The 22403-nt window shown below is 49.2% G+C and overlaps 2 protein-coding genes across 9 annotated transcripts in view; one reads left to right on the top strand and one right to left on the bottom strand.

The window, feature by feature from the left end:
• KCNJ9 (potassium inwardly rectifying channel subfamily J member 9) overlaps positions 1–22403 on the bottom strand; it is a 61797-nt gene that overhangs the window by 11124 nt on the left and 28270 nt on the right. For 3 of the 8 annotated variants that reach the window (XM_063624993.1, XM_063624992.1, XM_063624995.1), the window contains exon 1: positions 770–980. Coding sequence is in view for 3 of the 8 variants with exons in the window: in XM_063624991.1 (XP_063481061.1) it covers positions 484–558 (75 nt within the window). In the remaining 5 variants the exon portion in view is untranslated. Of the gene's footprint in view, positions 1–483; positions 637–769; positions 981–1298; positions 2916–17807; positions 17990–19108; positions 19193–22403 lie in introns of those variants that run through there. The other 5 variants (XM_063624991.1, XM_063624990.1, XM_063624989.1 and 2 more) reach the window with 4 other exon arrangements.
• The window catches only part of KCNJ10 (potassium inwardly rectifying channel subfamily J member 10), a 29618-nt gene continuing 19335 nt past the window's right edge, over positions 12121–22403 (top strand). The window contains exon 1 of the mRNA XM_063624998.1: positions 12121–12370. The gene's annotated coding sequence lies outside the window, so the exon portion shown is untranslated. The remainder of the gene's footprint in view (positions 12371–22403) is intronic.

Here is a 22403-nt window from a genome sequence, read left to right as displayed (position 1 = left end):
GTGTGTGTGTGTGTGTGTGTGTGTATTGGGGTAGAGAGGGCAGGAAGAGAAATCAAAATGAAATGGCTTTGAGCTTAGGGGCACCCCCTGCATTTATTGTCCATGAAGTCAAGGGACACAGGGTCCAAGAGCCCCATGGCAATGGAAGATTAGGGTCTCCCCTGCCCCCAACAATGGGCTTCCTTTTCCTTCCCTGTAGCTCAGATGTCCTCAGGAAGAGTAAGCATTGGCTCAGAGACCCCAGGTCATGCAGAAAATGACCCTGCTCCCATCATCCTAGCTTTAGTCCCAGGTGGGCTTCCGGATGATCTCTCTGCCCAGGGATGGGGAAGGAACCCCAATGTCGGATCACCCCCAGAACTCTCTCACTCTCCATTGCCCCAGGGATCTAGGTAAACCTTATTTTCAATGTGTCCCACATCCTGTCTTCCTGAGTGGGGGACTGCATTTTTCTCAGGGGAAGGAAAAGTGTGAAATTGTTACCTCTGTCTCAAGATCAAGGACTTGATTTCTCCATCTTCCCTCCAAGAATTTCAGTTCCTCCAACCTACTCCTCATTTCTTGTGCATGCTATGACCCCTTTGCAGAAGATCGCAATACCACTTTTCCTGGGCCCTTCTTCCTCCCTCTAGAGAGCTGGGGAGTAAGGGGGCTCATTTTTTGGAAGGAGAGACCTAGTGAAAACTCCCCCAAGAACCAGCTCCCCCCAAACCCCCAATTGCCTTGGAAATAGGGGCCCAAACCCCAAGTCCCCCGCAACTCAACTCACAGCACGTGGAGAGGAGAGTAGCCGGCAGCAGAGACCCCTGGGGGGTGGCGTCCATGCCCCTGACACCGCCCCCCCCACGGGCCCCCTGAAGGGTGGGAGCCGCAGACACCGCTGTTTCTCCTAAATGTAGCGGCGGCTCTGACTAGGACTTGCTATCTGTGTCATCCCTACTTCCCAGGCTCCCCTGCTCCTCTTTCGTTTCCACGGCAACCAGTCTGGCGACAGCTCCAGAGCATCCCCCTCCCCTCCCCAGTCCTGGGTACCACTAGGGGTTGATCCAAACCACACGCCATAGTTATTTTTAGCCAAAGTCCCTCCTCCTGGACAACTCAGAGCTTGGCTCCTCACCCCCTCATAGGAAAAAAAAAAAAAAAAGAAGAAGAAGAAGAAAGAAAAACAAAGCTGGCATGCTGGCTGTTTCCTAAGAAGCTCCTTGCTGGGGGAAAATACAAGCCCTCATGTATTTGAGAATAAGGTGTTAGGTTCCCTGGGGTTTCAGAGGGCCATCTGGTAGCTGGCAGCTCACCACCTTCAACATGGGTCTCTGCGTGCAGGTGCTGCTCTCAGGTCAGGCCGACCATCACGGTCTCTAGTTTTGGAGAGGCCATGGATCCAGAAGGTGGTAGCTAGAAGGAAAATAGATCTACTAAAGGAAGGGAGGCAGGGTCAGGGGTTCTAATTATTGCCACTGATTTGCACTGTGACCCACAGGAGTCACTTCACTTCCCTGAGCCACAGTTATTCCATCTATCCCAGGGTGTGGACAAGTGCAAATATCCCCTTTCTGCCTGCTTCACAGAGTCTGCGGATCAAATGAAGCAAAAACAAACAAACAAAAAAACCCAAAAAACCACGAAGGGCTTTGAAATGTGTTTTATTCATAGCAAAAACCCTAGAAACAACCCAATGTCCACCAGAGAGAAAAGCCTAGGTTAGGGCTTACTAAGTATTCACTCAGCAAACTTCTGCGGAGCCCAAGTGCCAGGCAGTGTGTTAGATGGGGTGGTTGCAGAATGAGTAAGTCACTGCCCACAAGGAGCTCATTAACCCGTGAGGGAGAAAGACACACAAACACACAGTAGCTGCTGCTACTAATTCACTGAACATTGGATATGAACGAGACACACGCCTCATTTCATCCCCATGGCAACTCTATAAGACAGGTATAATTTTTCCCAGTTATAGATGAGGAAACTAAAACAGAGACATGTTAAGTAATTTATCGAATGTCACAGAGTTTGGCAGAGATAAGAGTCAAGCTCCCACATCTGTATCAACTCATGCTTTTTAAATTGTTTTAAAAGAAGACTTCTTAAAGGGTAGTTTTAGATTCAGAGCAAAATTGAGAGGAAAGTTACAGAGATTTTCCGTATGCCCCCTGTCCCCACGCATCCACCAGAGTGGCACATTGGTTACAAGTGATGAAACTACATTGACATCATAATCACCCAAAGTCCATAGCTGACATTAGGGTTCACTTTTGGTGTTGTACACTCTGTGGGGTTGGACAAATATATAATGATGTGTATCCACCATTATAGTCTCATTGCTGTAAAAGTCCTCTATGCTCTGCCTAGTCAATCCCCCTTCCCTAACCCCTGGCAACAACTGCTCTTTTTCCTGTTTCCATAATTTTCCTTTTCCAGAATGTCATATAGTTGGAATTGTACAATATGTAGACATTTCAAATTGGCTTCTTTCACTTAGTAATGTAAATTTAAGGTTCTTCCATGTCTTTTCATGGCTTTGTAGTTAACTTCTTTTTGGCACTGAATAATATTCCATTTCAGGATGGCCACGGTTTATTTATCTATTTACCTACTGAAGGACATCTTGGTTGCTTTCAAGATTTGGCCATGGTGAATACAGCTGCTATAAACATCCATCGGCAGATTTTCATGTGGACGTAAGTTTTCATCTCCTTTGGGTAGATACCAAGGAGCATGATTCCTGGATCATATGGTAAGAGTATGTTTAGTTTTTTAAGAAACTGCCACACTTTCTTCCAAAGTAGCTGTACCATTTTGCATTCCCATCAGCCACGAATTCCTGTTCCTGTTGCTCCACATTCCTGCCAGCATTTGGTGTTGTCAGCCTCAGCCTAGTGTTCTTTTCACAAAGTTACACTGCCTCAGTAATGTAATATCTGTGGAATATTAATATCATGGGTTACTGTAAAGCCATAATAATTGCTGTGCTTAAATATGTGAATGTGTATATAACACACTGTTACATAAAAAAGCAGGGCCTAAAAATATTCTTATAAATTGATCACGACTATATTGAAATAGCTTCAGGAACACTGATAAAAATCAGAACAAAATTTGGAGAAATAGAAATATCTTATTGTTTATTTTTCCCCAGGGAAATAATGAAGAGAAGAAAGTGGTTTACAAATGCAAAGTGTTGCTGTTGTTATCAGTATTATTATATCCCAGATAAGGATCTATTCTTATCCAGATCCTTTAAATTTGGATCAAGAAAATATGAGCTAGAGGAGCAGGAAGACATAGAGATGGACATGGAGGGCTGGAAGCTCCTGGAATGACCTGGCGAGGTGGGAAATTCGGTACTGGATAATATAAGCTCGGGAGGCAATGACTTGGGTTCAAATCCCACCTCTGTCCACTACTAGCTGGGTGAAACTGAGCAATTATTTAACCTCGTTAAACCTCAGATTCTTCATCTAAAAAAAAGAACAACCATATTATTCATTTCTTAGGGGGTTGTCATGAAGACTGCATAAGGCAATGCCTGACACATTGTTAGTACTCAGTAAATGCTAGCTACTGTCTTCCTCTTCCTCTTCCTCCTACTCATTGTCTTCTTCATGGTCATCATCATTGTCACCATCATCACCATCATCTCAGGGATGTCCTGAAAGCCCTACCCTGCCTGTGCCACCTTCCTCTGTTCTGGCACCAACCTGTGAGGCCTGCAGGGGGCACCCCCGGTATACTGCCCTCTCCTCAGCTCTCTTGCTGGTGATTCTTGTTGTTCCAAGTGGAAATATCGAGTTTTCAGCCTGAGATTGGCATCAAGAGTGCTGTTAAAGCCCCAGTCAACATCCCTGTCTCTTGGGCCTGGTCCTGTCACCCGAGCTTTGGGACTGCTAGCCTGCCCTTCTCTGTCCTGCCAAGCAGCTGCTCACATTGGTTTCACTATGCCAGGAGCTCAGAGAGAAGAAACCAAACTCCTAGGCAAGAACACATTTGCATAGAGCTGGCCCTATTTGCTGGAGGGGGCATCACTGGCAGGGCCCTTCACAAGGCAATTTCAGCCAGCCCCTCGCCTCAGTCCAGGTGCCCCTGAACCTAGCCTTGCTGACAAGGAGAAGACCACCACTCCCTCACCTGATTCACTCATCCTGCAGGTCCTAGACTTTACCTGTTATCTAACCTCAGTTCCTTATTTATCACTGAGCTTGAACTGAGGCAGGAGAAAAAAAGTTTTCTTAGGCACCAGGACACAAAAGCATAGACAAGATTCTAGCTTTTGGCCTGGCACGGTGGCTCACACCTATAATCCCAGCAATTTGGGAGGCTGAGACGCACGGATCGCTTGAACCCAGGAGATGGAGACCAGCCTGGGCAACATGGTGAAACCTTGTCTCTACAAAAAATACAAAATTAGATGGGTGTAGTGGTATGTGCATGTGGTCCCAGCCACCCTGGAGGTTGAGGCGGGAGGATCACCTGAGCCTGGGAGCTCAAGGCTGCAGTGAGCCGTGATTGCGCCAGTGCACTCCAGCCTGGACGACAGAATGAGACCCTGTCTCAAAAAAAAAAAAAAAAAAAAGGGAACCGTGGTGCAAAGGTTCCCTTCCTCCAGCAGACACAGCTCTGAGCTGGATGCAGGAATTGGCAAGCTGAATGCAGTTCAGTCTTCAACTTGCCCCATCAGCAGGTGGCTTTGTGGCAGCCCTGAGACCAGCCAAACTGGGGAGGCTTCCCTGGACAATATCATGAGACATCTTGTGCAAAATCTGGCAAGCGGAAGAGGAAGCATGATGGGGAAGACAGGAGACAGTTGAGGATATGAGTTTGGTGGAGCAGGGAGGCCAATCTGGTTAATTGTAAAAATTTGTATAAATTCAAGGGGGATGGGGCTCCAGAAAACTCAGAGCAGAGGAAAGATATGGTTGAAGGAGTAGATGTGGCAAATGACTGAAGCTGAAGATTAGCGTGAACTGGGGAGAAGCAGAGCACAGCTCCAGGCCAGACGGAGGCAATTTCAGCCAGACCCTTGCCTCAGGCTGGGTTCCTGAGGCTGAGGAGCTTGCTGCCTTTCTGGCTACTTTCAGCAGAGCAGGAGGATCAGAAGCCTTCTCACACAGAGTTCTATCTTGCTTTATAGGACTGGGTAGAGATAGGCTAAGATTTAAAAGTTATATGACAGTTAGAGGTGGTACAGGATTAGCCCTTACTTTACAGGTAGGAATAGGTCCCAAGAAAATAGTCAGGACTAAGACTCAGGCCACCCGACTCGAGGTTCCTCGTGTTTCTTTATTCCCAGTTGCCTCCCTCCTATCACAGTGCATTGGATGTTAATGGAATTTCTATTAACTGGACCCAACTAGAAAGGTACTAGAAGTCCCTAGTTAAAGAAATTCGTTTTTGTCTTTTTTCCTTTTTTTTTTTTCTTTTTAAGACAGAGTTCCGCTCTGTCACCCAGGCTGGAGTGCAGTGGCACGATCTCAGCTCACTGCAACCTCTGCCGCCTGGATTCAAGTGATTCTCTTGCCTCACCCTCCCGAGTAGCTGAGATTACAGGCACACACCACTATGCCTGGCTAATTTTATTTTTTTTTTGTATTTTCAGTAGAGATGGGGTTTCACCATGTTGGCCAGGCTGGTCTTGAACTCCTGACCTTAGGTGATCCACCCGCCTTGGCTTCCCAAAGTGCTGGGATTACAGGCATGAGCCACCATGCCTGACCACGTTTTTCTTTTTTAAAGGAAAGAATTCTTTAGTAGGTAACTAAGTATTCCCTAAATTATGTCTTATAAATGTGGGTTTGTGTATACCGCATTTATTTAAAGGGGGTGATCTACTTACATAATGATTCATTAGTGACCTGGGGAATATAGCTCAGTCCTTCTCTTGGATTTCTCCTCTGCGGCCTGAGTCATTCAGCTATGAGATGCTCCACTACTAATGGAATTTGTTCAGCACTGTGGGATGTGAGCACCGAAACGCCACTTGGAATCCTGAATCCTGTGGTGAGCCATTTCAGTGTCTCTGTTCTTTCTAGCCACTTCCCCTGACTTGTTAAATACTGACTATTCTGAGTCTCTATCATGCCTCCCAACCCAAAGCTTTCCTGATTCCCTCTGTCCACATCTGCTTTGCCCAGCACAAGCCCCTCAGACTGCTGCCCACTTGTGGATTCTCTTTCTAAAACAGGTGACACACCCCAACTCTCCTCCTCCTCTGCTCTGAGGTAGCCTCTGCCCCATTATAAATGAAGTAAAAGTAGAGATGAGGCCAAAGCTGGAAGCAGTGAGTCTGACAGGAGAAATGGAGGAGAATAAGGAAGATGCAAGTTGGGAAACTGAAAGAAGAGAGAGGGGTCCTCAAAAAGAGAAGGTTCCTCTGTCATGTTTCATGGTGGACATTGAATGTTGTAATTCTGGGGAATTTTTCATACTAACATGTACTCAGGGGTCATAGCCTCTGGTTGGCAAGATTGTGTTTAAACCGTGCAAATTCCCTCTGGCATTATTCTGAGACAAATTTTGGGGTCAAATATATGTGGATTCAAATCCCAAAACACTTTCCAGCTATGTTACCATAGGCAAACCACTTAACTCCTCAGAACTTTAGTTTCCCCATCTCCTGATCTATCTGACATAGTAAACACTCACAAATATTAATGTCCTATGCCCCTTATTACTGATTCCCTACTGGGCTCCTAGAGACTGTTCTAGGACTTCTCTTTTGCAAACAAATTTAAAAATGAAAACCTCACATTTGATATGTACAAAAGAATATAGATGGTGGACATATGTCTATATGTTATAAAGTATAATTTAAAAACAAAAACTCAATTTAAATCACTCTTTTAAAGTCAGAACATTACAGTGCTGATGAAGCTACCTGTGTACTTTTCCACAAGCTCCCACCCCTGCTGTTCAAGGACTTATAAAGTCTTTCTAACTGCCCAGTCCCACCCCACTCTATCCTCACTCTGATTGTTAGTAGAGGACACTTCTGTAGATCACTTGTAGTTTTTTAGTCTGATTGACCAGAAGTAACACAGAATTAAGGAAGTCATGAGCACTTCCAGCCTCGGAGAGGAAGATGCCGAGTTCAGTCTGGGGGCCTGTCACGTTTTTTATCTTCTTTTTTTTTTTTTTTCTAGGTCTTCTGTGGTGAAGACCTCCTTCACTGTGACCTGTAAGCACGAGGCACCTTTTGGGGTTTTAAAACAAGGGCACAGGGACCGACATGATGAAAACAGGTTGCCTCTTCCTTTGAGACTGGAGAGAAAGGTGAAGGGATGGGTCAGGTCCTGATCTTTCTGATTCTGGTAGTGCTCATAGGAATGAAAAAAGACATTGCAAACAGATGAAAGAAAGGGAGACTTGACAGCATTTGTTGGCTTAATTGACATGTCCAGGAATGGGCCCAAGGCAAGGGCGAAGAGTAAAGGTCACTTGTAGTTTTTTATTCTAATTGACCAGGAGTAACACAGAACTAAGGAAGTCACGAGCACTTCCACCTTTGGGGAGGAAGGTGCTGAGTTCAGTTTGGGGCCTGTCAAGTCAAGATGGAAATCCCCTGCAAGCAACTAGAAATATGGAGCTCCAAAGAGAGTGTAGGATTGAAGACAGAGATTTGGGCATCACTCAGGGACAATCGTTGGAGCTATGCAAATGACAAAGGCTCAAGGGGCAAGACACAGAAGGAGAACATAAGGCTGAACCTTGAGTATTAAAAGAAGTAGCTGTAGCTTTGGGTGTATAGGGGCAATGGAAGAAGATAAGGCTGGAATGGCACCAGGTCCAGGTTATAATAGGCCTTCTCTTCCAGGGTAAGGAACTTGGACTTTACTTATAGAAAGTTGGCAGTTACTGAAGGTTTTAAAACTTGGAAGTGATATGGTCAGATGTGTGTTTCAGAGAGATGAACTTTACTGGTGCTTAATTATTTTTAAATAAAGACATTCATAATCCAAAGAATTATTAGGGTGGAGGAAGACTGGAGGTAGGAAGAGTAGTTAGAAGGCTGCTGCAGTAGCCCTGGTATATTAGGCCATTCTTGCGTTGCTATAATGAAATACCTGAGACAGGGCATGGTGGCTCAAGCCTGTAATCCAGCATTCTGGGAGGCTGAGGTGGGAGGACTGCTTGAGCTCACAAGTTCAAGACCATCCTGATCAACATAGCGATTCTTCGTCTCTACTAAAAGTTAAAAAAAAAAATAGCTGGGTATAATGGTGAACACCTGTAGTTCCAGCTATGTTTGAGGTTGAGGCAGGAAGACTGCTTCAGCACAGGAGTTCAGGGTTGCAGTGAGCTGTGATCACACCACTGCACTCCAGCCTGGGGGACAGAGTGAAACTCTGTCTCAAAAAAAAAAAAAAAAAAAAAAAAAAACCCAGAGAGTGGGTAATTTATAAAGAAAAGAGGTTTAATTGGCGCAGAATTCTGCAGGATTTACAGGAAGCATGGTGCTCACATCTGCTCAGCTTCTCAGGAGACCTCAGGAAGCTTTTACTTACGGTGGAAGGCAAAGCAGGAGCAAGCACATCACATGGCAAAAGCAGGAGCAACAGAGAGTTGCTGATGGGGGATGTTGCCATATACTTTTAAACGACCAGATCTCACGAGAACTCACTATCATGAAGATAGCACCAAGCCGCTGAGGGACCTGCCCCCATGATCAAAACACCTCCCACCAGGCCCTTGTCCAGCACTGGGGATTACAATCCAGCATGAAATTTGAGCAGGATCAAAGATCCAAACTATTATTACCTGGTGAGAGGTAATGGTGTCCTAGACTACAGCAATGATAGTGGAATAGAGAGGAAGGGGACAATATTGAGGCTATTTAGAACACAGATGCATTGATTCAATAAGGGAGATGAGGTGAGGAAGATTGAAGAATCTAGGATGGCTGCCATGTTTCTGGTTGGGTGATGATAGTATATCTACCACGGTAGAGAATAAATGGAGAGGAGCACTCTTGTGAGCAAGGTGACATGTTCTACTTTAAATATGTTGAGTTTGAAATGGATATCCCGGTGGGCTGGACATATTGACCCATGGGTGGTAGTTGAAGCTAAATGCATGGATAATATTTTTGGAAAAATAATAAGTGCACAATAAATGTCTGTTAATGATCCATAAATCATTACAGTCCCTTTGCTTTCTCTTCTGTGGTGTTCTTCATGTTTATTTTGGAGTTCCATCAGGGCCTCCAAGCCAAGCTTGTCCAACCCAACGCCTGTGGGCTGCATGCAGCCCAGGACGGCTTTGAATGAGGCCCAACACAAATTTGTAAACTTTCTTAAAACATTATGAGGGTTTTTTTTGTGATTTTTTTTTTTTTTTAAGCTCATCAGCTACTGTTAGTGTTAGTGTATTTTATGTGTGGCCCAAGATAATTCTTCTTCTTCCAATGTGGCCCAGGGAAACCAAAAGATTGGACACCCCTGCCTAAGTCCTCTCTGTCTGTGAATGTCAAGACTGTGGCCCCCTTAAGGATCTTTTGGATGTCATATTTTTTTTGAAACTTAAAGTTCTTATACCAGCCTTACAGGCTGGCCCTCAGACCATCTCACCACAGCCCCTCATCCATATTGACTTAGGAAGAGAGGGCGTTGGGATTGTGAAGAAGAAAAACTGGAAGACTGTTTCTTTTTTCTTTTTATTTTGTGTTTTGTTTTGTTTCTGGAGACAGAGTCTAGCTCCGTCCCCCAGGCTGGAGTGCAGTGGCATGATCTTGGCTCACTGCAACCTCTGCTTCCCAGGTTCAAGTGATTCACATGCCTCAGTCTCCCAAGTAGCTGGGATTACAGGCGTGTGCCACCACGCCCAGCTAATTTTTATATTTTTAGGAGAGATGGGTTTTTGCCATGTTGGCCAGGCTGGTCTCAAACTCCTGACCTCAGGTGATCCACCTACCTCGGCCTCCCAAAGTGCTGGGATTACAGGCATGCGCCACCGCGCCTGGCCTGTTTCTAGTATATTGTCTGGTTTCTATTTCTCTCCTCTCTATGAGTAGAGTTCTCAAAAGTGTAACCTATACTTGCTAACAGTTTCTCACTTTCTAGTGGTAACTTGTAATCTGGTTCCCACCTTGCTCACTCTTCTGAAATTGCTCTCAAATGTCACTAGAGACTTTGTCACTGCCAAACCCAATGCCTCTTCTCTCTGTACCTGTTGGCACTGTTAGAACCTCCTCCTTAACAGTCTCTCCTTCCTTAGCTCTGTGACATCTCACTTTCTTTGTCTCCTTCCTGCCTATCTGGTGGATTCTCTTTCACTCTTTGGGGGTCCTTCTTCTTCCCATCCCCTAAACATAGGTGTTCCTCCCTCTCTGTTCCAGGCTCTCATTTCTCTGTGCAGTCTTTGTTGGGAGCTACCCTGTTCTCATAGCTTCAACTCACCCTGCCCTGGCAGCAATGACCTCCTTTCTCTCTCTGGTTCTGACCCTCTCCACAGCTTCCAGCTCTGAACTCATCATTTCCTCTTCCCCCACCTCAGTCTCCTCACCAGGTGTGATCCCCTCCAGGCTCCCCTGTGCCCGTGAATGACCTCGCAGTTCTGATTACCTGACTTGAGACTCTAGTATGATCTCTGAAGCTTCCCTCTTTTGCTCATCATGTCAAAGTTTTTTCATTTTCTTTTGATTTTTCTGTACTCCAATTCATTTTCTGTGTTCCACTTTTCACCATTGCCACGCTGATTTGGGCTCTCATCTCTTCATGTTTATATTATTGCAATTATTTTCTATCGTCTACTTGCCTACTATATCCCCTTGGTTCAAACTATTTTTGTCACCTCCAGATTAATTTTCCTAAAATTCCATAGCTTTCTCCTACTCCATCCTTCCCAAGAACCTTCAATTGCTCTCCGTAGCCTACAGAAACTCTGGCCTGACCACAAATCAGCACAACTCTGTGTTTCTTCCGGATGTTCCCCTTAACACAAACACTGCCTATGGTGCCTAACCTTTAGTCCCGTCCTTCCAGCTAATCCAATGAGGCTATTTGAATGGACATTTACTTATCTTATGGCTTTTAGCGGTTAAACTAAGCTACATTCCTAGTTTCTTTCCTTTTTTTTTACCTGAATTTATAGCAACTCAATATGGTAACACTGGTTATTGATTAGCAGTTAAATGTTTATGATGATCAGAAATGAGGAAATAATTATATTCTTCTTTAATAAATGCCGGGGGTGGGGGTGAATTAAAACCTCTCAACACATAGATTCAGAAAATTAAAGAAATCTTTGGTGATGAAAGGGTTGAGAACCATCACCCTGCACTCTAATCTAGTAAATGGGACAGTTTGATGCTGTTTCCCAAGTGAACTTGTATTTTCACGTCTCCCCAGGACTCTGCTATGTTGTTCCCTCTGCCTTAAATGCAACAGAGTCCTGAGGACCATCTCTCAGCACCTGAATCTTCTGCTTCCTTTGGGACCCTAATCAGATGTTACCTCTTTCCTCCCACATCTGCTAGGAGCCCTCTGAGTAGAATGACCTCTCCCTTTTACAGCCTTCAGTACCTCCCGCACTTCTTTGCGGATTCCGGCCTTATCTTTTCTTACAGAGAAAGCTGCTGCAGGTGGGCACGGTGTGCTGCGCGTCTCGCACCCAGCACCGCACCTGGGACTTAGGAGACGGTGAACAACACGGGAATTGTGCCCAAAGATACAGTCCTGTGGCCCAGGGAGCCCAGGCCTACTCCGCCCCAATCTTACTTTCAGGCGCCGCCTTCGGCGCTGCCTGCAGGGCCACTGGGCCGGTCCTGAATTCATTTCCACTTCATTAACTCGGCCCCAGTCCCGCCCCCCGGCTCCAGCTCTCGTAACCCATCTCTGACACGACCGCCTCCCTTTTCTTCCTTCTCCCTTCCCCTGTTACCCTGCCAGCTCAGCTCCTATCGTTTCGCATATCGTCTCTTCATCTCTCTTTCTCCCCGAGTCTGTCTGTGTCTCTGTCTTTGGGTATTTCTCTCTGCGCCTGCAGCTGTCTGGGTCTCTGCTTCCTTGCCCCGCACGCCCCGCCCCTGCCCAAGCCCCTCCAATCCCGGCGGCTCGAGCCTGGCGCTCCACTCTCCCATTGGTCCGTCCGGAGCCCCCCGCCCCCGCCTGCGCGGCCCCCCTCCGGGCCCCTCCATTCACACAAAGTTTGGCTCCAGCGCTGCGGAGGGAGGGGGCGGCCCGGCCCGGCCCAGCTCTGCCCCCGGCCGGCCCGACCCCGGCCCCGGCCCCCGGACAAGCCCTTATCTGATCCCAGCTCCGGGTTTAAGAGTCCTGGCCCGGCCAGTCGCACAGCTCTGCTCCTAACTCCTGCCCGCCCCGTCCGTCCATCTGTCCCGCTGTCCCGCGGCCCATCCAAGGGGCCACTCCACCTCGGACCCAAGGTAAGACCCTGGCCCTGATGAAGGAGTTCTGCCGCCCCGGCCGGGTCCTGTCCCCCTAACTCTACAGAGACATCGGGATCCCAGCTCCTCAGTCCCTACCCTGCCTGGCCTCAGCGGTACCGTCTTGTTCCCCTGCCTCCCGCCTTGGGCAGTCCCAAATGAAGCCTCCTGGGAAGGGCTCCCCACGAGGAAACTAGCCAGGCTGGTCACCTCAGCCCTTTCATCTAAGGAAGGGGCTTTCCCGATGCCCCCTCCCACTGGGCAGACCAGCAGTTGCATCCCCGCTCCTCTAGTTAATACAGTGACAACCACACTTAACCAGGCACCCCATACACAGGCACACCAGACAGTGCGCCCTCCTCCCCATATAGACAGGTTACTCCCATCCCCAGCCCCTCCCCCACTCCCCGTACAGTGACAATCACACAGTGACACCCACGATCGCTAGTTCTCACATGGGGAGAAAAAACAGATACTGGCAGCTTAAACCGGGGAGACACCAAAGCCTGGTGTGCTCCAGACCCCTGCCCACCCAATCTCTTCCTTCCATTCTGAGTGGCTCCCATTTTAAGGCATCCCTCCTCATTGCGCCTCATCCTCACCCCAGCTGTTTCACACTGAGATTTCCAGAAGGAAAGGAGCAGGGCCACTTCTGCTAGAGTGAGAAGGGCAGATTGGGTTCTATAAACTCACCCTCCAGACGGAGACGCCCCTTCCCATTCCATCCCTCCTCTCACCAGAACTAACCCAGGGCACTTGAGTTAGGGAACAGATGAAGGATGGAACTTCCTGATTTGGGGGCGGAGAGCTGAACCCAGGAGTGGGTAGAAGGACAACATTGGGAAAAAGTGAGGGTGGGTTCTGGTGTCTTGAAGTTTAATTCCAGTGAGTGCCCCAGGCAAGGTGAGGCAGATGGGGAAGTGGAGATGGTGAAGAAGCTGGTGCAGATTTGGACCCCAAAGAGGCCAGTGCTTAAAGCCTGCTTCTGTTGCTTACCAATACAAATTCTGACTAAAGATGTCTGGCCAATCTGCTCTTGCTGTGGTGTTTGAATTTTTTTCTCCCCACTGGGACTGCTTTAGGCTGTCTGGGTGGGAGGGAGATAATGATGGGAGATTTAGGGCCCCCATGTGAGAGATGGCCTTGTTTAAGGGTGCTGAGGAGGGCCTGGAGTGGTTGTCATGAAATTAGTCCCAGGAGGGGTGGGCAGCCACCACTGAGTTCAATTTAGTTTCATCCTGAAACTCTCTCCCTAATCTCCAAGGATTTTTGAACATATTCCTGGCATGATGGTGGGTACCATCCTGTGCCAAGTGGCAGGGCTTGTAAATTTCTGATGGGGGTAGACTGGGTATAGGGGACCAAGTTTGGAAGGAAGCAGGCATCTTGACTCATAGCTGGTTCTTCAGGGAGGAAGAAACGAGGGAGGAGGGGGATGGAAGGCATCATGCCAGGGAGAGGGTCCAGGGCTGGGTTGAGGAGGCAATAGGCACGGCCCAGGCAGTGCCAACTCCTTTCCCCGCTGCCTCCCCCCAGTCCTTTGGTGGTGGTGGCAAGGGAGGAAGGGAGGGAGAGGGTGTTGGGGGGGGTGATCTGGGCCGGTCCAGCCTCCCAAAGCCCTTGCCAACCTGGGTCCTGAAAGGAGCTGCTGTTTTCTGAGCCATCCCCCCATCCCCCACCCAGAGCCTGAGCAGCCAAGTTGTCTCAGCGGATATCAAATGGCAATGACTCCACCGATGGAGGGTGGGTGGGGAGTGGGAGTGGCAGGGGTAGCAGGGTTATGGTTCCAGCCCCTCTGTGGCTCTAATGCAGAACCCCTCTGCTATCCCTTACCCTGAGGAAAAAAAAAATCCATCTCCCCCAACATCTGACCCACATCCAGTCTATGGGTGCATATGTTTGTGTGAGGGGATTAATGATCTGCCCTCTGGTATCCCCCACCTCCTCCGTGTGCCCCATTGAACCACATTCTAGCTCCCTCCCACCTGCATCACTGTGCATAAGCTCATTTACAGCTCCAGCTTGGTTGGCTTGAGCTATAAGGAAGTGACTGGCAGAGGACCTGGGGACCTTCCTTCCCTTGACCTTCCTAGGGACCAGAGAGGCTGGGACACTTGGATCACGGTGAGCTCAGATGACGTCCTCTGAAGTCATTCTGTGATTGGTGGGATAGGGGGTTTAAAGCTCTAGGGGGTGGGTCATGCAGAAAGATCTGTTTCCTCAAAGGATACTCCTGAGCCTCCTAGTAAAATGCTTGGTTTCTGCACACAAGATGGAAAGACAGGCCGAGCCTCCTGGCATTGGTGGGGAGGAAAAGAGACATTGGGCAATGGAGTCCCTAAACTTTCCAGCCACAGGTTATTTAGGACAGAAGAAAAAAACCTCCACTCTCTCTCCCCTCCTCGGCCTAGATTCTTCTCTTGCCTGACTGGTCAGTGCTACTGTCCAGGCTGAGGCCAAGCTGTCCAGGATAGCAGTGGGGCCCTGGAAGGGGGCAGAGAAGGAATCAGCCAAGGCACATTGTTGAGATGAAACTACAGAAAGATTGGAGAGGAAAGGGAGATTTAAAATCTAAGTGTTTTAGCACCCAATGATGGATGGTTGGCTGGGCAGCTCCTGGGAATGAGAGTTTGCCATGTCACCTCGGTCTCTCCGGCAGGCTGAGTTCAATGCTTTTCTTCCCTCGTTTGAGTTTAGCCTACATGTTTGCCACCGTCCTTTCTTTTTTTTTTTTTTTTTGAGACGGAGTCTCGCTCTGTCGCCCAGGCTGGAGTGCAGTGGCGCAGTCTCGGCTCACTGCAAGCTCCGCCTCCCGGGTTCAGGCCATTCTCCTGCCTCAGCCTCTCCGAGTAGCTGGGACTACAGGCGCCCACCACCACGCCCGGCTAATTTTTTTTTTTTTTTTTTGTATTTTTAGTAGAGACGGGGTTTCACCGTGGTCTCGATCTCCTGACCTCGTGATCCGCCCGCCTCGGCCTCCCAAAGTGCTGGGATTACAGGCGTGAGCCACCGCGCCCGGCCTGCCACCATTCTTTAGGGAGAGAGTGCATCTGGTGGCCCCTCTTCCTCCCCTCCCCCATCAGAACCTTGAAAGGGCAAAGAGAAAGGGATTGTGGGAAATGCCCTCCCGTGGGTGTTTGCCAGCTTGAAGCCTGGATTTGAGGTGGTGGGGGAAGGGAGGGGCTGGCTCTGGAATGTGAGAGAGAAGTAAGAACAGAACTTTGTGGCTTGGAGAAGCAGGAGTCAGAGAGGACTGAATCAGACCTCAAGCCTCCAACAAGGTGCAGCACAGAAAGGGTATATATACATGGCCATTGTGCAGCTTTTCCGATGGCAGAACACCTGGGGAAAGGATTGTGGCTGCAGCTAGAAGGACTTAGGTTAGATCTCAGGAAGCACATCCCAGAAAAGGAAAGACATTTGAAATGGAGACTGGGAAGGAAAGAGAGACCACTTTCTGGACCAAAAAAAACAAACCAAACCAAAACAAAACAAAAACCACCAACCAAATCCCCAAACAAAGAAGCCCATCCTTAAAGCTTCCGAGAGGAGTGATGGAGCTCAGAGTGCAGGGACTATTGTGACAACTGTCAGGGGCCTTCCCTGGGTGGCTGCTGCACCTCTCTCTTGCTGTTCCACGGCTACTTTCCGCTCTGAGAGACAGCAGGCACTATGGTTAAGAGCACGGCCTTGGAGTCCAACTTTGTGGGATTCAGTCCTGGTTTACCACTTAGTAGCTAAGGAAGTCTCATCCTCACAACAGGGCTCATAACTGCTGTGAGGATGCACAGTGACTATTTTAAAGGGCTTGGAATAGTCCTTAGTCTGTAAAAGTGGAGTTGTGGGCCATTACATTTCTCCCACCACTCTAATGTTTTCTACTGTGTCGTCTTTCCTGGTTCCTGGGCTTTGTCCCAGCCCTTCATTGTGGGTTTTGTTTTGTTTTGTTTTGAGATTCTGTCCTAGGTTTTTTCGTCCCACCCTTCTGGAGTTTGGGAAGGTAGAAGAATTATCAAGTAGTTTAAGATGAATTTCCTCCCTTGATTCCAACAGGCTGGGCATCGCTTGAGGTGGGGTCTCCACACCCACAGCCCCTGCTTTCCACAAGTTTTTGCCAAGCAGATGTTCTGTCTTCAGATTCAATAAATGAGAACTGAGCTGCTGAGCTTTCACCAAATAGTCTCTTTCCCCATTCCCAGCAACTTCTCTTTCAGCCAAAGACTTCTGTTAGAGACTTCTGTCGGTCAAGACAACCCCCACATCTCATTCCTGCTCCCATGGTCCTGCCTATCGCTCTTTTCTTCTTCATCCTGCCTCTCCCTCTCCCGGCCCAGGTTTGCCCCCACAACTTCTCTCAGGTTTATATGCCCTCCTCTTCTTGTGTCTCCTGATTGGCTTGCTCATCCCATCAGCCTGGATGCCCACAGCAGCCTCCTTAATGACCTCCCTGACTCCAGCCCCATCTCTCCTCAACTCCTTCTCTGTACCCTATAATGAAATTATCACTGGAATTGTCATCACGAAGCATCAGTTTTATCTTGCCCTTTCTCTACCCAGACACATCTGTTGGCATTGGATAAAAATTTCCTAATCACAGTCCTCAAGAGAATTTATGCCTTTCTCCCATCCCCTCCAGCCCCACATCTTGTGGAACTGCACACTTCAGACCCTGTTCCTGGGGAGCATATCCCAGGCAGTCTCTGAGCCATGCTCCTCCCCGCACTCTGGGCCCTCACAAAGGCCATTCCAAGTCTCACCCCTCCCGCAGACCTCTATTCTCCTGTATTCCCCTCTGCTCTGCCATCTTGCTTGTTACTTGCATCTGCAACTTGGCCCAGGGTTCTCCATGCATGGCGATGTTGGAGGAGACATCTTGTCTCCCTCATTGGCCGGGGGTTTCCTCTAGGGTAAGGCCTGTACCTCCGTGAGATTGGCAAAGGCATCTCTTCTCTCCCCGGACCCTCTGGCACCCAGCAAAGGGCCTGCCTCCTAAGACACAGAGTAGCTACTGTCCAGTTTGACTCTAGGTAGGAAACATTTCTGATCGCTTATTCTTGGGGGAGGAGCCTGACTTTGGAGGTTTATGTGAGCATCCTGCAGCAGGGTGTGTACAGGATCCTATTATCTAATTCTATAGGAGACCTCAAGAGAAACCCCTCTCCTACTAACGACCCCATCCTGTAGACATGGCTTCACCCTAAGATTACAAGCCCTAGAGCCCCGAATTTATAGTCTTCTAAGCATTGTTGCTCCACCCCGCCCCCCCCCCCCCCACACACACAAATGCAGGTATGTAGGCCCCAGAGAGCCTTTCTCCCCTCACCAGGGAGGTCTGACTCCAGCCTGAGGCTGGGCTTGTCAGCAGCATCGTCTGGAGTGAAAAAGGGGGATAAAGGTCAGAGTCTAGTCTGAGGCAGCCCCACTGTCCTGAGCATACCTCTTAGCAGGGGCTTGCAAGGTGGCAAACATGTGAGGTCACCTCCCAAGTGGGGTATAGGTCTGACCTCTTAGCGTTGCATTCTCCCTGGACCAGCCTCCTCAGCTCCACTTCTGATCCCAGTTCCAACTGGTAGAGCCAGGCACACTCCTTCTCCACGTGTCTAAACCTCCCAGTTGACCCTGTGATAAAAAAGATACAGGCAACTGGTAAGAGGGGAGAGTGAGTGTATCAGAGTCTAGAGCACTGGTTCTTAAACTTTTTGACCTCAGGACCACTTTACATTCTAAAAAATTACTGAAGACTCCAAAGAGCTGTGGTTTGTGTGGGTTCTATCTATGAATATTTACTGTGTTAGAAATGAACACTGGGACACATGAAATAATTATTAATTATTGCATGTTAACAAAATGACTTATTTTTAATGAAAAACAGCTGTATTAAACAAACAAAAAGTTAATAAGAAGAGTGACATTGTCTTATATTTTCACAAATCTTTTTAAATGTCTGGCTTAATCAAAGACAGTGGTTTCTCATCTGCTTCTGCACTTAGTATGTTGCAATATCATATGTCATGTAGCTTCTGGAAAAGTCTACTGAACACTGTGAAATAATGAAAGTGAAAAGGGCAAATAATGTATTGTTGGCATTATTATGAAGATAGGTTTGACTTTGTAGAGTCTCCGAAAGGGTCTCAGGAACCCTCCGAAAGGGTCCAGGGACCATACTTTGAGAACTGCTAGTCTAGAGGAACCTCAGAAGACAGTTTCAAAAACCTGGGCCAATTTGAATATCCTTGTTGATTTCCTTCAGCTGCCATGGTCTTTTGAATGTTCTCACAAGGGAGGTAGTATGGGGTAGTGGTTCATCATGTAAGTTCTGCTTCTGTTCTACTACTCACTAGCTATGTGGCCTTGGGCAAATTATTAATATCTCTGTGCTTCAGTTTTCTCATCTATAAAATGGGACTTTAAAAAGTACCCACTTTTAGAGTTGTTGAGAATTAAATGACATAATAGGAAAGGGCTCAGCATAGTGCTCAATGATGTGAGCTCTCATTAAATTCCGGAGCCTTGCCCCTGAATCCACTGCACATTGCCCTGAAGGCAGGGAGCTGCACAGGAGCTCGGCCCAGAGAGGGAAAGTGACCTGTGCAAGTTCTCAGAGAGAGCTGAGAGGGTTGTTGGGCCCTGAACCCAGGAGTTCTAAGGCCTAGCTCCATCTCTGCTGTCCCTGCCAGAATTTTTTTTGTGGAGAGTGGAGGAGCAATGTCCTAAGACGGGGAAGGAAGCAGACTTTACCTTTCTTTTCCCCAGCAATCTCAAGTGAGCCCAGGGCCAGACAGCAGGGCAGACAGCAGGGAGAACTTCCGACATTGACAGCAACTGAAAAGATGAGAAAGAAAGCTAGGAAGACATTCTCAAGCCCAGAGATTGTTCTGTCTTACCTTGTGGGGAGCAGTTCTGCAAAGTGCCCCCGTTCTTCTCTTCCTGGGGCTCCTAGGAAGCCTGTGATTGGGCGACCCTGCTTCTCATGAGGTGCTCAGTCCCGCTCACTGCCCTCCTCTCAGCTCTCCCACCACCCAAGGCCCAGGAGCCTCTCCCCAGATCATGCCTTCTGGCCCTGCCCTTTGTGCGGAGGCACCACAAGGCACAACATGGTGCCTTGGAAAAGGCAGTTGGTGGTGCTGAGGGCATTAATGAGGATAGGGGTGCCTGCTGGGGTTCCCTGGGCAGGAGAAGGGAAGCCTCTCCCCACAGACTGTAAAACAGGAGGAGGCAGATGGGAAATTAGACATATACTGGGAAAAGCTAGTCCTGGCTCATTGGCCCTTCAGCCAAATTCCCCTGAGCTGGGCTTCCAGCTCCACCTTCACTAGTTCAGGCTGAATTCCCTGGAAGAGCACAGGTGGCAGGCAACTCTTGTCCCTAACCCCTGCTTCCCCTGTAGTAGCTTCTTCAGCCTCCAGAACCACAGCAGGTGGAGATCTCAAAGAAGGTGACACCCCAAGGAAGTAGAACCCCAAAGACCCCAAACCCTGAGCACATGCCCTTCCTGCTGGGGTTGGAGAACTTGCTATGTATTACTCCGTTTTTCTTCTCCTGCCCACACAATTCCTTTGCATAGATGGTAAAACTGAGGCAAAACGTGGGAGGACTCAGACTGCCCATCCACTTCTTTCTAGAGCCCAGCCTGGGACCAAGGGGCTTGGCATCCCGTGGCCCCTCCCGCTCCACTCCTACCAGTCTCATGGCTTTTTCCATTTGGAAAGTCCTTTCTGGCGAGTGGCAGGTTTGGAGGCCCTAGTCTAGTCTCCTCCCCTGTCTCCTGGGCAGTGCCCCCAGGGGAGCCCCTGTGGGCCAAGATCTCCTCAGTCTCAGTCCTGGGCCCCCCTCACCCTCTACCAGCAGTCCCCCAGCTCCCGCCCCTGGGCTGTGGGACAGGGAGAGGGCTGAGGGGCTGGCTCTGCATACTAATGTCCTGCCCATTGTCAAAGCCCCTTTGTGCCAGGGAGCTCCATTGAGGCGGCTCCGGGGCGGGCACAATGGGGGCTCTGTCCCCTAGTTCCCCCAAACAGTCACCTGCTTTCAGAGCCTTCCCCACAACCCCCCCTTCGCCCCAGTGTCCGGAGGGCCCAGAGAGCACGGGGGAGTGGGCCCTGGGCCAGGGGGGATGGGCAGGAGGTGACCCCCCCCCACTCTCTGGGCAGGCTGGGGAGATGGGCATTTGACAGGGCAGGCTGCAGAGGGCACACAGAGGGGAGAGGCCCTAGGCTCACAGGGGCGGGGGCAGTCTGTGGAGGAGTTGGAATGCAGGTTCTGTGAAGCCTGAGAAGGGGAAGGGGCACTCAGAGCCTGCCCACTCCTCGGTTCCGTATGCCCAGCCTGGGCCTGTGGCTGCCACCTCTCCTCCTCCCACCACAGGACTCCCCGGAGCTCATATATGCAGAGACACACAGGAATACACTCATCTATGCGGCCCCACACACGGCTCCCAACACACACCCAAACGGATGTGCCCAGACATAACACACTGACCGCAGCACACAGATCGCACGTCCACACCACCACCTCCTGGCATATGCACCTGCACACCCACCCTCCCTCCACTCCACCCCCCTTTCCCTTTTGCACCCCCTCCACAGCCGCAGGCATCTCAGCACCATGTCCCTCCCCCCATGCCCTTGCTGCCCTCTGCTGCTCTGACACAGGTTATAACAAGTTTGCACTTGTTGTGACCTTAAGAATGTGGCCCTGGGGCTGAGAATGTCCCGCTGCCCCAGACTGCACCTGCTTATACGTTAACCATGGACACAGCCTCTGCTGCACTCTAAGCAAGGCTCCCATTCCTGCCTCAACCATGGAGGCAGTTGGGTGGGCCAGGCCCCCCACCCCAGAGCTGAGTCAGGTACCCTGGACTGAGCTCTATGTGAACAACGAAAGCCCCACCTGGCCTCGCTGGCACAGGTCTGGTGTGTCCGTCTTTGCATTTGCCCAGGGCACATAGGTATTTTCTAGCCCTTCCTGGCCCTGGGAGGTAGACAGAACAGTTATCATTTTCCCAGCAAGGCTCTTAGAGGTAAGATGATGGTGTCCAGGCAGCTGGTGGCAAGGCTGGGACTAGAATGGAGGTCTCTCACTGCTAGTTTTTTTGTGTTTTTTTTCCCCCACTATTTGTCTCTTGGTTTCACTCAGGTGACCGCAGCCCCAACCCTATCTACAATTCCAACAGAGCTGTCTTTTAGCCACCGTTTTTTTGGGAAGGAGTGGGGGCATGGTGAGGGGAAGGGGTGGGGAGAAGAACGGGTCTAGGGGCCTTAAGTGGGCTTCTGGGTCTAGAAAGAACCTCCGAAGGTCACCTTGACCCTTGCACTACCCCTAGGCAGAGTGAGCTTACCTCCTTTCGCTTCCCACCCTCCTACCGGCCCCACTCCTGCTATGAACTCTGGATCACTGAAAAGTAACCCCATAGCCTTCTTAGCTAGGGTTTGAAGTTGGGGATCTCTATCAATTATAAGTCCTTCATGCTGCCTAGCACTGGCCTTTCCAGTTATTATCCTATGTCTGCATGAGGATCTGTAGGCTGTATCTATGGCTTGTCTGCTATTCTGGTCCAGAGCATCTTCTAGCAGTTGGGAGCAGATGCCCTAAAAAGGGAAGAGAGGAAGGCCCATTGGGATCCCAGAGACTTGAGGGCTGACTGCACAGTGGTGTGCTGGGGCCTGGGAGGGTGGATGGGTTCACAGTTGCAGAAACTCTGTTAGATAGAGAACTAAGCTGATATTGGTTTGCTCATCAGCAAATATTATTGAGTGCTAATCTCCATGACGTTTCCTCACATCAAAATTGCATGGGAGAACCTCAGGGCCCTTCTACTCCTTCTCCCTTCCCCTCATCTAAAATGCTTCCCCTCTGGCTATTGGATTCTCCTTAAGCCGCCTCATCCGTCTTCCTTCATGCAGGAACACACCTCCCCCAGCCCTTATACTCTGGTGTGATTCTTTTGCCTCCAAATGTTCCCTACTGGAGAAAGAGAACTGCCCAATGTATATAACTTCAGCTTTCCCTGCTGTGCTCGGGCAGTTAGTTACTATAG

This window comes from Symphalangus syndactylus, chromosome 12 (assembly GCF_028878055.3).
Source record: "Symphalangus syndactylus isolate Jambi chromosome 12, NHGRI_mSymSyn1-v2.1_pri, whole genome shotgun sequence".
In the NCBI taxonomy this organism is placed as follows: Eukaryota; Metazoa; Chordata; class Mammalia; order Primates; family Hylobatidae; genus Symphalangus; species Symphalangus syndactylus.
This window is presented reverse-complemented; position numbering and strand designations above follow the sequence as displayed.